Below are 15,052 nucleotides of genomic sequence, written 5' to 3'. Positions count from 1 at the left end.
AATCAAATTGAGAGATTTACAGTTAAATATAATTTATTATAAAAGACAGTCAACCAATCATTTCGTCCCACGTCTCACATATCGTGTGACCGCTGTGACGGCCCCTGTGTGATCCAGTGATCCAACCTCACTGTCGTTAACCATCTTTGTTCTGTTGAGGTGATTGCTGATCGGAGGCACCTGGGACCTGTGAGCCAAATAAAGCACCACTTGGTCAAACTACTTTCTCTTCTCTCTTCTCTGCAATCCAGACGTACTGTGTGTGGCCTGATCACCCCGACTGCTACGTCTTGCCTTGGGTTTAATTATGTTACGGAGACAAACCTTGCACATTTAAATAGTTATGTTTAGTCCACTCTTTTGGTAAATAAATCATTTTTTGATCCTTTATGGTGCCTTGTTCCCTCTTTTGTCATGGCCCTTGAGCCAGGCTGTGACACTGCATTAGCAAGTCTTTCAGTCGTCTCCCCAATGACTCCTGACTGTTAAACTTGACTCACTTCTGTATTGAAAAACGCTGACATGGCAAACCTCAGGAATACTTTCATTTGTCAACCCTACACCTGGCATTCTGTTGGTTGAGAGATTTTGACAGTGTTATTGCACAGAAAATCACATAGCAGAGCAGAAATCTGAGAGTAGATGCGCACAGAAGCAGCCTGAGTTTAAGGAGAATGACTGAAGCTGAAAGTCCATGTAAGCAACAGCATGTCTGAGTGAAAGCACACGGGTTGAGCAGAAGCAGAGCAAATGTACACACAAGCAGGGAGAGCAATGCAATTTTGGCTATTAAGGGTGCTCAATGTCTTATTTTACATAGAACTACCAGTTTTCTCCAAATAAGTTAATGTACAGCCTATTATGATATAAATATCAACAAATTATGCTGTAAATAAAAATGTGAAAAGAAAGAAGCTTTTAATAAATCTGTGTAGGAATAAATTCAAAATTATAACCCTTAAGGAAGGGGTGTAGTGTGCATGTATGAGCGTAGCGTGTGTGTGAGTGAATGTGTGTCTGTGTCATAAACTGAATGATAAGAGGGAGAGAGACAGCACCAGCTGTGTCAGTGCTGAGTTGTTGTGCACCTCGGGGAACGTTTTAATCATTTATCACCATTGATAAAACAACACAAAGAACATTATGTTTTTAAACAGTACTTGGAATAGACCTGTGAGGAACCGCAACGTGCATGCAATTGTTGGCGGCCATACAGGCAAAACTCAGCACAAGATCGGTGAATGACTCTGCAGCTCCTCAAGATTAAAATAGATCTAACAGTGTGTAACCCTTCCCCCTGGCCGCTGCAAAAACACACAGATGATTCCACAATTCTGATTTGACTACATAAATCCTTAGTCAGCCCTACTATTCATGCTTTTCTCCCCTCCCACCTGGACTATTGTAACGCCTGATATACCTGCTTCAGTGCCCAAGATATAGCTCAGCTTCACACTGTGTAGAACTACATCCAGGCTTCTGACAAGGACCTCTTTTCTTTTTGGTTAGCAATTTCTTTTAGAATCCATTTTAAAAACTTACTCATGACTTACAAGGCTTTACATGGTCAGGTGCTAAAGTACATCAGTGAACTCTTTAACTTTAACTCCTTACTGCCCAACAAGTCTTCTCAGATCTGCTGGGTTAGGCCTGCTAGCTGTTCCAGAGTCCAGGTTAAGGTCAAAGGAGGATTGTGCGTTTGCTGTACTGTCACTTCCAGTTAGGCTTCCAGTTAGTATTCGATCTGCTGACACTGTTTATGCTTTAAAATCTTGTCTTAAGACACATTTTTACAGACTTGCCTTTTGGCCTGACAAATTCATTTAGATAATACAGCTCCACCTGACCACCTGATTTTTAGTTTATAAGTTTAGTTTAGTTAGTTTATGTGAATATGAAGTTGTATTCTTTTCATGTCATCTATTGAAAGCACTGCGCATAGCTTAAAAAAGTGCTATTAAAAAAAAAATTAAATTATTCAGTAAATGTCATGTCAAACTGTCCATTAGATCTTGATATTTATTTTGGAATGTGGAATGTTTTGATCAGACTGTGGAGCAAGGGGAAAGCCAGGGGATCACCTAAAAACATTATAAAGGATATTATTTTCATAGTTTTGTGTGACATTTAAATCAGTTATGTTACCACTGTACACACCAAAGTAATTGCTTGGATCTGGGAACAAGGCAACATGGGTACATCAAAGTCTGATGGGGCAGACGATCAGACAGATTGTAAACAATCCAACAGCTGATCCAGATGATCTAAATCAGTGATTAAGAACAAAACTACAAAAATAAACCAAAATGATCCTTTAAGAAACATCCTTGGACAATGGCTTTCATGTCAATTCTGCTTTACAGCAACATTTTGGACGAACTGACACACTTACTAACATGCTGACCTTGCAGCTCGAGGGTCAAATACCAGTGTTGACTTTTAACCTCCAGTCATGTGGCTCTACTATTGTTTTGACACCAGCAAAGAAGCTCTCTGTGACTCCTTGGTTAATATATTAACTAATCTGAGGTCACATAGTGATGGAGTAACGTGGCAGTTGTTAATGAATGAGGTTGGTAAACCAGTGCCCCATATTTTAAACCACGTCGTGCATCCAAGCATAGTCCAAACCCACAGAAGTTTATTTGAAATCCCAGTGGAGATGCCAAATTTTTCCAAAGACACCAAATGCCAGACTTTAGGAAAATTAAATGATGCACAAAACACACCCAATATTACCATTAAATGTAAATCTTTCTCTCCATAAGTTGTTATTATTTCATATGGGGACAAAAGATGTAGACACAGATACAGATGTATGCACACACTTTTACACACACAGATGCACTAACTTATCAGCAAACCCAATTTCTCGCAGCAGCAGCTGCGGGACACCAACCAGCAACAAGCAACTCTTTGAATGAACTTTGACAAGGTGTTGTTCTTTTCCCCCCTCCCTCTGTCGTCTGTCTTCCGGGAACACTAATAGGCTCCATGCAGAGTAATGTGACCAATTGAATCATCCTCGCCCTGGAGCTGGAAGCTGCAGATCGGAGGAGCAGAGAGCGCCGCGCTCAGTCCGGCTCCCACACCGAGAAAAACTCTCTGGGGTGACACTATCAGTTTCTCTTTGGGACTCCTCTGGGATTTTATACCCCGTCCTCCAAGGAACTAGTGGCACTATTTCCTTCTGCCTCGGCCCCTTTGCCCACTTGGCAGACCACAGACCAGTTCTTAGGTGAAAAGGTCAGAGGGCCCCTGTTTAGCCCTGACTGCAGCTCTAGGTGAGTACAAACTCCAGCTTGTGATGCTGGACAGAGCTAAGGCCCTGATACCAGGACAATGAGTGAGTGATCAACTGTGATCTGATCAGTGCTGGTGCTCTTTTAAGGAACCTGAGATAATGCAGCTTGTTGAATCCATACTACAAAACATGATTTGTCAGATGACATCAATTATGTGCACTTTATAGTTATTTGTTAATTATAATGAAATACTTTCCTAACTGTTTTTATCATTTCTAAAACCCAGAGTTGGTAAAGTGACTGTGGGTAGTCCAGATTGTAGATAACCACACAAGGGCATGTGAAAGTCAAGTCAAGTTTTTTTGTCACTAGATGGTCACACAGATTAGTTTTTCTATTTCACACATTAATGTTGTGCGATAAAGTTGTGTTAACAGGGAATAGCAGAAGAGAACAGCTGCAGACTGAATGTTACATAAACCCCTCTGCACCCCTCTGAGTTGGAGATAAAGAGACTTTTCCACTAAGTCATATTCGTTACTTGTACGTTAGCACAGATAGCTTGTAGATGGGAAAATGGCTGACTAGGCACCATCACGCGTAGCCATCATTACTAGGAGATGACTGCATTCTAAATATTCCACCAGCCTCAGGGACTTCACGCTTCTCACATTAGTTCCACAAAGTGTTGTTTGTTAGCATAGTCATACATTTGAACAACTCACAGGGAGGAAAACATTTCTAAATCTCTGGATTCAGACATTTACTTAAATAAAAATGAGGATGTGTTCAAAGTTACATGTAGTCAAGTATCAAAATATGCACATGTGAATTAAACAAAGACATAAAGGAACAGTTCCCCATGGCATCCATGATTAAGACTTATACCTAAGTAGAGTACTCGAGAATATGGACTTTTTTCTGATTGTAATCATTAATAAAAATAGATATGAGTTGAAAAATAACTAACTAACTAAACTCAGTGAAACACACATATTTCAAGCAGCATAATGCACGTGCTGCATTTCCATGACTCTGCAGAGACTTCAACTTCATCTAGCAGAAATATAAAAACAGGGTGAAATGTGTGAGTGTATTAAAGCTTTAGGGTTAATAACAGGCACCATACACACACTGCAGATTGATCTATGTCCTTATCACTATCCTGATTTCAGTGTATATACCACCTACGCATTTGCACAAATTTGTTTGTAAAGGAACATAATGCCATAATGAACATAATGAATGAGGAGGCAAACATTTTTAATGAACATGCCTGCAAAGTCACATTTATCTTAAAAGTTTTAAGTTTAAGTTATAATTGTAATATCATTCTAAATATCTATATTTTTATATTTGTTTCCCTACAACATTTTCTTATTGGTTAAGGGTATGGAAAGATAGTGGTCATGGTTAAATATTGAGAAAGTCACCGTTGACCTGAAGCAAAATATATTACTTTTTCATCTGAACAACCATCTTTCCCCAACCAAAATGTTTTTGTAGCCTGAACTTTACCATACGCCGGACACTTGACCACAAACCCCTGTCTCCAGTGTATGATCATCCAACCCGGACCACCTCCCTTCTGTGTCCAACATGAATATAGCACTTCTAGAACCAGAAATGTCCAAAATCTTTCGCCAGTGAACATAACCCAGGCAGAAATTATGTTTCATCTACAACACATTCTGCAGATTAATTCAGTAATGTATTCCAGAGTTTTTGGGAGACAGTGATCATCAGCTAACTCCTCAACAGGACAGACAGTATTTGTCTTGAGTTCACTCAGTGGCTTGTATTATATTAGAACAAATCATGAAAAGCATTACAATTTAAGCCATTAAAAGAACCATATATGTTGCAAAATGTGCACTTACAGTAAAGGCTTTGTATGTGAACATACAGTACAATAGTATAGTTATATAATTTAGTATTGGCCACTTTTATACAAGTGTCATATAACTTTATACTCACTGATATATGACAACCGTTTTATATGCAAAATGTTTTATACTATACTACAACATGTTTATGTGTTATATACATGCTTTGCCATAAAAACAGATGTAAGTGACATATTATACTTTCTTGTTATTGATAAATTCATCCTATAGATAAACTACCTAACTACCTTATATTTGAAGTATTTGGTACTGAACTACCATAAACAAGTGCCCATAAACATGGAAGATATATACTGTAATACATATTGTAAGTTTTTACAAAGCATTAAATTGGACATTGTACGTTGTATGATGTGACACTTTATATATTTGTTTAGCTTTTCCATAAAATTATCCCATACTTGTTGTAATAGACCAGTGCATTTATTGTACTGTTTATCTTCACTTGTTTACATTATATTCCAAGACTTAAAAAATTCTTGACCTCAGACTTCAAATACATTAACACGCCCTCCAAATTTCCATTTTCATTATTGAATTGCCAAAACTAACAAAGGACCCTGTTAAACAGCAAAGAGGAAATACTAATTCAGATGTTTTGGAAGCTTAAAGGAGATGAGAAGATGTATATCAATCTCATGTTTGTGTGTTCAGTACAGAGACAGAGTCAGGACATGGTTAGCCTAGCTTAGCATAACGACTTAGAGCAGGGGGGAAACAGTTAGTCTGGCCCTGTCCAAACTGAAAAAATACACCTACCAACACGTTTGATTTTAGTTTAGTTTAATTTAAACCATTTAGTATGGAGAAACAGCCTGTCACAGCGACTGTGTGCAGCTTCCTTAAGTCTTCTTGTAACAGTGGGGTTGTATGTTTGGTATCATGCCCATCCTATAGCGGGAGATTCTGAACACAAGTGTTGGGCAGATAGATCAACAGTTTTTCTTCAAGAAATAGCGTCAGCATGTAACCTGACCTAAAACCACACATTTCTGTTTGTGTGCAGAATCAACAAACAAGATACTACATGTTAATCAGTGAGCTTTAGAGGTGTTGGTATGCGTGTTTTTGAACTTTGGACGGAGGCAGGCTAGCTGTTCACCCCTCCAGTCTTAATGCTAAGCTAACCATACCATGTCCTGACTCCAGCTCTGCACTTAACACACGGACATGAGATTAATATTGACATCTCACAAACACAGGAAGCGTTGTATGAATAGTGGGTTTTGCTTTAATGGCCAGTGTGGTGACTGACTGATCCAGGGACAGCTCTGACAGACTGAGATGCAGTACAATGAAGACTCAGCCAGCACATGGCTCTCATGTGACTGTTATCAAGCTGCTGTTTCCCCAGCCTCAGCACAAAGACAAACTTCTTAACAAAATCAACTACACATTCAGCAGACAAACTCCTTATTACCCTGCTGTTACTTCATATTATGTCTCAGAGAAGTCTTCACTTGTTTGGTGTCTGCTTCACAGATGAACACAGAAAGTGGTCTGATGTCTGTTATGCTTTCCTTATTTTATGACAACTACTGAACTACCTGAAGATTTTTTATTTGATAGTAACTGAACCCAAACCCAGTATATTTTCATTTGAATTTTTAAAGAAACAATGCTACTGTATGATGTTATCAAACATTATTCAAAAATTGTAATGTCACTTCCCATTCCCCTTACAATGGAATTATGGTTTTGTTCCAAAGTTAAATCTCTTACTCTCCCTGATTTTTGTATTTTAAAGATATACGCAGGTCACAGCAAATGCATTAAAAGAAGTTGCAAGTGCATAATAGATGCATGCATAAAATGATGGTAAATGTATATTGTAATTGGTGAACAAGAAAAGTGGAGAGCCATGCAGTGCAGTAAGTTTAAAGCTCCCCCAGATGAAAGACACATTCCTACTCTGCATGTCGCTGTGTTCCTCAGACAGATTCCCAGCTGGGACCTGCTCTAATCTCCTGGCAACAATATTGACATAGAAATAGAAACTCTGACGAGGACAGGACTCTAGCTGTCTGCCTGTCAGGACAGCCTTCACATACATCTGGTGCTCAAAGTTTCTCTACACATATGTCCTGTTTAAATGAGGTACATGGTCATTCTGTAGATGCAGCTTAAACTTGGGATTTAAAGGAACAGTTCAGCATTGCGGGAAATGTCTTAAATGAAAAGATGGATACCAATGATCTCTTTCCATCCAAGACTTGTTTAGAATAGCTTAGCTAAACATAAATGCTAAACTAGAGCTATCGAAAATGAAATAAGTCTAAAAGTCTTGAAGTGAGGCTGAAACTGTTTGTCCTTTTGGTGCTGCTACAGTAGTGGCCAATAATTCACTAGAATCTGATGGTCATAAATGCAGAGGTTTAAACTTTGACTTAAACACCAATAATTCATGACTTGAAGTAATAAATAAACATTTAAACAGCTTTAGTGCTGTTAGTAATTTTTAAAATGACATTTCTTCAGGGCTTAAAGTTTAAAATTCGGATTTGACATGGGACTTGTAAGTCTTGACGTAACAGCCAAGACTTGACGCTATGACTTTTTTCCATCTCTGCAATAATGCACTCATCATTTAATGACAATATATAATGTCAATATATATGATTTATTGTGTGCAAAGCTGAAAATTTTCCTGAGCGTTGTTTCAAAGGAAACCTGTCAAAATGGAAAGGGTTCATCCTTTTAGTTGCATGTATATGCATTCTGCCCATTTTTCATCTTGGTTTTTCTACGTGTGTGTATTTTTCAAACGGTTAAGAGTAACATTTGAGTGGCAGATAAAAGTAACAAGACTAAGCATCTACAGACATGCTAATGGCTCAGCAAAGCACAACAGTATTTTGAGCTGAATGCTGTTGTCGTGATGCAAACATCCTCACAATGACATTGTTAACATGCTGATGTTTAGCAGATAATGTTTATCATTTTCACCACCTTAGTTTAGCATGATAGGATGCAAACGTTAGCTAATCAGCAGTAAACACAGGGTACAGCTGAACCTGATGGGAATGTCATTAGCTCTGCAGGCATTTGGTCATAAACCAAAGTATTGAACACATTAACATGTTGATCTGATGATGACACTAGATAAAAAGTCAGAGGATCACCAAAGTTATTACAGTTCATCCTGAGGGGAACATGAAGGTCTGAATCACATTTCATCAAATCCATCCAATAGCTGTTCAGACATTTCACTCAAACCACAAATGTCAACCTTGTGACTAGAGGAAAAGTCAGGGGATCACCAAAGTTAATAAGATTTATTGTCTGGAATGTCTGTACAAATCATCATGGCAATCCATCCAAAAGTTGTCTAGATATTATAGTCTGGATGTTGATGCAGTTTTAGCAGGTAACATTGGATCTATTTTTTGACCAACAACAGTTGGCAACAGTTACATCACCTAAAGAGTCCTGTCCTCCTTGCCAGGTTTGAGCTCTGAGCTGGGTTTTTTATTATTTCAGGATCATCCTCACTTTGACTTACTCTGCTTGAGATCCACCTGCAACCATGACAACCAAATCCAACAGTGGGGTTCTGGGTGGCAAGGCCTCCTCCTCTCCTCTCTTGTCCTCTCCACCCCGCCAACGTCTGGTCACCAAAGACGGACACTGTGCCCTTCGTCCCCCTCTATGCCCTTCAGGCTCATGGCGCGGGGCCTCGGGCAGAGCCTGGCTTCTGGCCCTGCAGGACCTGTGGGGACTGTTGGTGGGTCTGCGCTGGAGATGGGTCCTGCTGGCCTTCTGCGCCTCCTTCCTGGCCCACTGGCTGCTGTTTGCCTGCCTGTGGTACTTGCTCGCTCACCTCAACGGAGACCTGGCTGTGCAGGACCATGATGCCCCCCCACAGGGGCATGTGGTTTGTGTGAAGCATATTACCAGCTTCACTGCTGCTTTTTCTTTCTCCCTGGAAACACAGCTGACCATTGGGTATGGCACCATGTTCCCCAGTGGGGACTGTCCTAGTGCCATAGCACTGCTGGCTGTGCAGATGTTGCTGGGGCTCATGCTGGAAGCATTCATCACAGGTACAACTCACCTATTCCTAAAGCCTTCTCACAAACTCTGAAGTCACAGTCTCAAATGTGTCTCAAAGGACACATTTAGAGCGAAATCTGAAGATAATTACCGTATTGGTTAAAAATGTTAAAATCCATTGACTAAAAATTTACATATTCACAACAGGTGAGCCTTTTACATTAAGAAAGTAATTCATTATAGGTGGTTTGTAGGGCTATCCTGCCTAAAGAATATCCTGTTCGACTAGTAGTCATTAGTTCAAGCCATTAGTCGACTGGTCATTGCACATTTATGATATTAATTTAATTAATTCCACTTCCAGGGCTGAGAAAGAATGTTATCTTTAACATTATTAACACTGTGCTACATTACAGAGAAATACAAAACCGTAATAATGAGCCTTTAAAACATACATTTTACAAGGCACATGAAAAGACCTGTCTTGTTGAGCCACTGTTGTCACGCTGGCCTACCCAGCGGTCCAGATTTCCTCTGCTAGTGTGGTAAACAAACACAGCTTTTCGACGACAATGGTTTACTCAACTATTGGGGGGCAGCCCTAGTTGTTTGCAGCCTTAATGTTCTGTAAAATAATTTAATGAAAGCTTTTATTCAAAGCTTTTGACACAGACAAAATGTGACATCTGCTGGACGACCCTTGGTATAGCATTTTACACAGAAGGCTCAAACCCTAGACTATGATGACACAGTGAGTGATTATAAACGTATTCTTAAAGCTGTCATTTTTTTTATATTTTGTTCAGTAAAGAATGTATTACAGCAACTGACCGCTTTTACAGCTCTGCTGATAAATACTGTTGCAGATCTGATAATAATGCACACCCCTTGTCATCAGAACAGTGGTTGAAAGTAACTGGATACATTCACTCGAGGACTGTACTTCTTATTATTTACAGTACTGTGCAAAATTTTAGTGAGGTGTGGAAAAAATGCCGTGAAGTAAGAATGCTTTCAAAAATACCCGTTAATAGATTATATTTATCAGTTAACAAAATGCAGTAAAAGTGAGTGAACAGAAAAAAAAAAAATCAAAGATCAATATTTTGTGTCAAAACAGCATACATTCTTCTAGGTACACCTGCATAAATTCAGGGATTTTGTAGGCATAACACCAGGAGCCAATGATCACCAATTCCATATGTAGGTTAAAAAACAATCATTAAGTGAAAACAGAAACAGCTGTGTGGAGGAATACAACTGGGTGAGGAACAGTCAAACTCAGTTTACTGTCAAAAGCCATACACCATGGCAAGCCTGAGCACAGCAACACGACACAAGGTAGTTATCCTGCATCAGCAAGGTCTCTCCCAGGCAGATATTTCAAGGCAGATTTAGGTTTCCAGATGTGACACATCATGCTTACTTCCGTTCACAATCGATTGGCCCCAAGTTTAATCTGCAGCATGACAACTGGATGGATGGGTGGGTTCTTACTTTACAGCATTTTTTCCATACCTGCCAAAAACTTTTGCACAGTACTGTATGTTTCTGATTCACTACATTTCAGAGTTTCTGAATATTGCACTTACTACTACATTACGTTTATCTGACTGCTATAATTACTATAGTATACATGAAGGCACAGCATGAATTAAGTATAATCTTTCTTGGTCTTTCTTCTGACTTCTTTTGACTACAATTTATAACACTTTTATCTATTAGCTGCAGGCAGAGACAAATCAAAAAACAATGACGGAACCATATTATAAATTGGACTTCTGACATGTCATGTTTTAAAATTACTTAGTTACATGTATGCCTCTAGAACATTTTGTGGTTTTACCTCTGCTGCTTTTGTCAGAATCTGATTTCTTTAGCTGTAATTTACTGTAAAGCAGCATGAGATCATCATATGACATTAAAGTCTCATTGTCATAACCTTCAGGTGCATTTGTAGCCAAGATTGCACGTCCCCAGAAGCGAGCAGGAGCCATCCAGTTCAGCCCCCAGGCAGTGGTGGGCCAACACCAAGGCCAGACGTGCCTCATGCTACGAGCCACCAACCTACTGCAGCGACCACTGGTGGATGTGAAGGTGAGTGCTGTGCTCTATGAGGAGCATGAAGGTCAGGCTTTGCACCAGACCTCTCTGGACTTCCACTTGGATCATCTGGGCCAACAGCCCTGTCCCTTCTTCATCTTTCCCCTCACCTTTTACCATCCCCTGGACCGCCGCAGCCCACTCTACCCTGCCCTGTGTGAGGGCATGTCCAACCACTTTGAATTAGTGGTATTCCTGTCAGCCTTGCAGGAGGGAACTGGTGACTCCTGCCAGAAGAGGACCTCTTACCTGCGCCAAGAAATCCAGTTTGACCGTCGCTTTGTCCCCGCCTTGGGGCTGGACGCTCGAGGGAGATACATGGTAAACACCCAGCACTTTGACACGGCCCACTCAAAAGAGTCTTTGAACAAGGACTGTGTGGTACAGATCAACGGTGATGGCAGTGACAGAATGGAGTAAGAATGCTGAAGGGGAGGGATCATAGGAACAGCAGGAGTTTCTGAGGCATAACTGGGGAGGGTAACAATGGGGCAGATATTTTCTTTAGGAGGTATTTGGTTTAATTGGTACATCTGAATTTATTCACGTAACATTTTTAATTAAAATGTACATCAGATGTAGGTGCTGCTGCAGACTCCCTCAGCACCTCCCTTCAATCACTTGGAATGTTGCACTAGGGACTCCTTCCTAGTCTAGGGATTTCTAGTGCAACAACCAGGGTCTTACCTGCCACTGGCTTCCCACCGCTCAATATATGCAGTAGTGTTGGTTGGAGTACCTGGCCAGCAGAGGGCACAGTTTCTGAAAATTCAGTGTGAATAAATAGTTTTCTACAAGTTGCCCATTGGTTCTATCGGTTATAACAACGCTATGATACCATACTCACAAAGTTAATAGCTGAGATCTGAGAACATGGCTACATAGCTACACAAGCAGTCAGACGATCAGGCACGTTTGAAACAAAACTCCACACATACAACAAGAGAATGGTAAAATTATATTATTCTTATTATATTATTTATATTAAGATCTGTTACACTTTATAGACCCACTTTCTGCTTCAGCTTTGAGCCACCATGTGGGTTATCCCACAATTAGGCACATTATAGGTGTGCTCACTTTTGGTTTCACCTTAAAACAAAGTGGGAGCTAATTTGTCTTAACCTGTTGGTTACTGGTCATCTGACTGCTATAGTAGTATTTTGCAGTGTTAGAGCTAATTTCAGCAATGTGCCTTCTGAGACATCCACAGTTACTATGCTGAATAGAACATTATCGTACCTAGTGGAAAAAAACATGGTCATAAAGTTGTAATAAACTGCAGTTTTCTTTTAAATTTTATCTAAATTAATAAGCATTTCGTCATTCTTACTTTTCGTGTGAGGTTTTGTAACTGGATTGAGTATGATCAAGCTATATTTGAAAATATTTTGTTTATTTGTGGTGGCACAATCAATTTCAAATTCAGTTCCAGTAATCAATATTTTATTATAACACTGAATCAAATGTCAATGTGTAAAATAGTATTCATAGTGATGGACCCACAGAGAATAATCACCAACTCCATTTTCTGTTCATGTTTCACGGCATATTTGGTGTTTGGTTCACTTCCTCCATTCTTATCAACCTGGTTTCCAGCAGCAGCAGGCAGCTGTCAGCAAAAAAAGCTCCAACTGTGCAGCGCACAGCAGCAAACAGACACAATTAGAAGCTAGCTGGTAAACATAGTGGACCATTTAGCTGCTAGAGGCTAATATTTTCTTCAGGAGTTGGTGGAGACCAAGAAAGAGCTAAAAGACAGAGAATATTGGACTTCATCAGGTCGACACAAACACCATTCTCCATGAATGATTATGTTGCTCTGATTTGTTAATATGTGACAGTTGTCAAATTGTTCTTCTGTACTTGAGTGACAAAAAAATGTATGTAGCTTTAAGAAAAATGTAAACTTTATTGTATTTGAGTGTTTCTGACTTTGTTGACAATAATTTGAAAGATGCCATGATCACATAAAACATTTACACATGAAGAATGAATGAAAACAGTTTGCACAATGTTCTCAGTCCCTGGGTGTAGATGAATCTGACTTTGAAAAGTGAACTTGAAATGCATTGTGCCACCACAGCTTGAACTTGAAATATGTATACCTGAATTTATTGAAATTTGTTTTATCAATTCAGTTTCACAAACAACAAATTTTCCAAACTTCATATTCACAAGTAAGGAACATGGATTAAATTCCAAATTAAACCATATATTCAAATCCAACCACATTCAAATCTAATAAATATCTGCCTATAGGTTATCAGGTATTGCTGCAGACTAACTAAAGGTTAGGACCAATTATGATGAATAGTAATGATGAATGGAAATAACAGGGTTGGCACCAGGCAGATGGTGTTGGGGGTTGTCATAACCATTTCCATTTTCTAACTTCTGTAAGCAGCACATTATGTCACACTTTGCAGTTGTTAGCAAAGAGGTTCTGGGTTCTAACCTGGCTTTGTGGAGTTTGCTTGTTGTTCCCAAGCCGCACGGGTTTCCTCTCTGTCCAAGTCCAGTTAGTGACTCAAAAATTGCCTGGACGTGTGAATCGTTCTGTCTCTTTGTGTCAGTCGTGTAATTGACTGGTGAGCTGGACAGGGTGTATCTTGCCTCTCACCCAAAGTCAGCCTGGAGCTGATTCCAGCTGACTTTGGGTGAGAGGCAAGATACATAACGGTTGGGTGGATGGATGCTCCACAGTTCCTTCACTGCTGACCACGCCCACTCTGGTCACATTTAGAGGACCATGACACCATAATGTTTTCCATTGATGAATGTGTTATTTGTACCTTCATTTCACTTCACTATGAAAAACATCATGTCTCCTTTCATTGTAGTCAAAGTTGTGGTGCTATGTAGTAATCAGTAAGCAGTGTTACATGTGAATCATAGCATACTGAAGCAAACAGAAGCCAGTGGCTGCCTGGAACTGAAGTGAATATTTTACACTTTGTGAGAGAATTACTTTTGGCACAGAAGATCATTTTAAGTTAACAAGCCTCAGAACCAGCCCTCTATAACTGAATAATGGAATTAGTAGGTATGGCAGGTATATTGAAAGCATTGAAAGAGCAATTAGGACTAATAAGGAAGGGACAGAGTGACTCTTCTGTCATCTCTATAAAAGCGCATTCATGTTGCTGATCAACATTTTCCTCTAATGATGTTTGTGGACTAACATCAGAACTGAAGGATTACACTGTAGACCATCAACATGAACTGACAATCACAACAAAACATCAGATGGTTGTTATTCCCTTGTCTATATTAAGCTGCTAAGGTTACTCATCGGAAGCCTTTTGGATCAAATACATCAATGTCTTAAAGTGAGTTATCTAACATTAGAGCAAGAAATGACACATGCCTCAGTAGTGACTGATTGAATGATACTGACTGCTGATTGATTTGTAGATGAATGCCTTTATTTTGAAAAATCATTGCCTAAATCAGTATGCAAAGCAGAAATTAATGTATTATGTTCAATTTGTATAATAATAAATGTCTCTAGATATAACAAAGACAGTTAGAAAGAAGTTGAAATGTTGTAGAAAATGTTTGTATCTGGAGTATAAAAGGCTGAATCACTTTGTTATCTATGTGGTTTAAAAGAAATCATGTAGCAATTTCAGACATAAGAGAGGACATGTTCCACAAAATGTGATTGTGAAGGATGGTGAAGGAGATCTCAATGTATCTCATATGCTCCAGTCCCTTTGTACAGTGTACATTACATGAAATAAATATTTTCTAAACAAGTTTGTGGACTCATGAACTCCATCAAAGTTACCGTATTGACTA

The 15,052-nt window shown here is 39.3% G+C and overlaps 1 protein-coding gene across 1 annotated transcript; it reads left to right on the top strand.

The window, feature by feature from the left end:
* Nucleotides 1-2,744: 2,744 nt before the first annotated feature.
* On the top strand, nt 2,745-15,010 carry kcnj13 (potassium inwardly rectifying channel subfamily J member 13). The gene is made up of 3 exons (XM_038693712.1): nt 2,745-3,284; nt 8,633-9,195; nt 11,094-15,010. The coding sequence occupies exons 2-3, from the start codon at nt 8,679-8,681 to the stop codon at nt 11,666-11,668; spliced, it is 1,092 nt and encodes a 363-aa protein (XP_038549640.1). The 5' UTR covers nt 2,745-3,284; nt 8,633-8,678; the 3' UTR covers nt 11,669-15,010.
* Nucleotides 15,011-15,052: the final 42 nt, after the last annotated feature.

This window comes from Micropterus salmoides, unplaced genomic scaffold (assembly GCF_014851395.1).
Source record: "Micropterus salmoides isolate LMB-PRFRI ecotype aquatic unplaced genomic scaffold, ASM1485139v1 Ms_hic_scaffold_3, whole genome shotgun sequence".
Taxonomy (NCBI): Eukaryota; Metazoa; Chordata; class Actinopteri; order Centrarchiformes; family Centrarchidae; genus Micropterus; species Micropterus salmoides.
This window is presented reverse-complemented; position numbering and strand designations above follow the sequence as displayed.

Bases quoted from the DNA above. Each gene is read 5' to 3' on its own strand.
- kcnj13 (XM_038693712.1), top strand. From the start codon at position 8,679: ATGACAACCAAATCCAACAGTGGGGTTCTGGGTGGCAAGGCCTCCTCC. The intron at 9,196-11,093 runs GTACAACTCACC...CATAACCTTCAG, and splicing joins GCTGGAAGCATTCATCACAG to GTGCATTTGTAGCCAAGATT.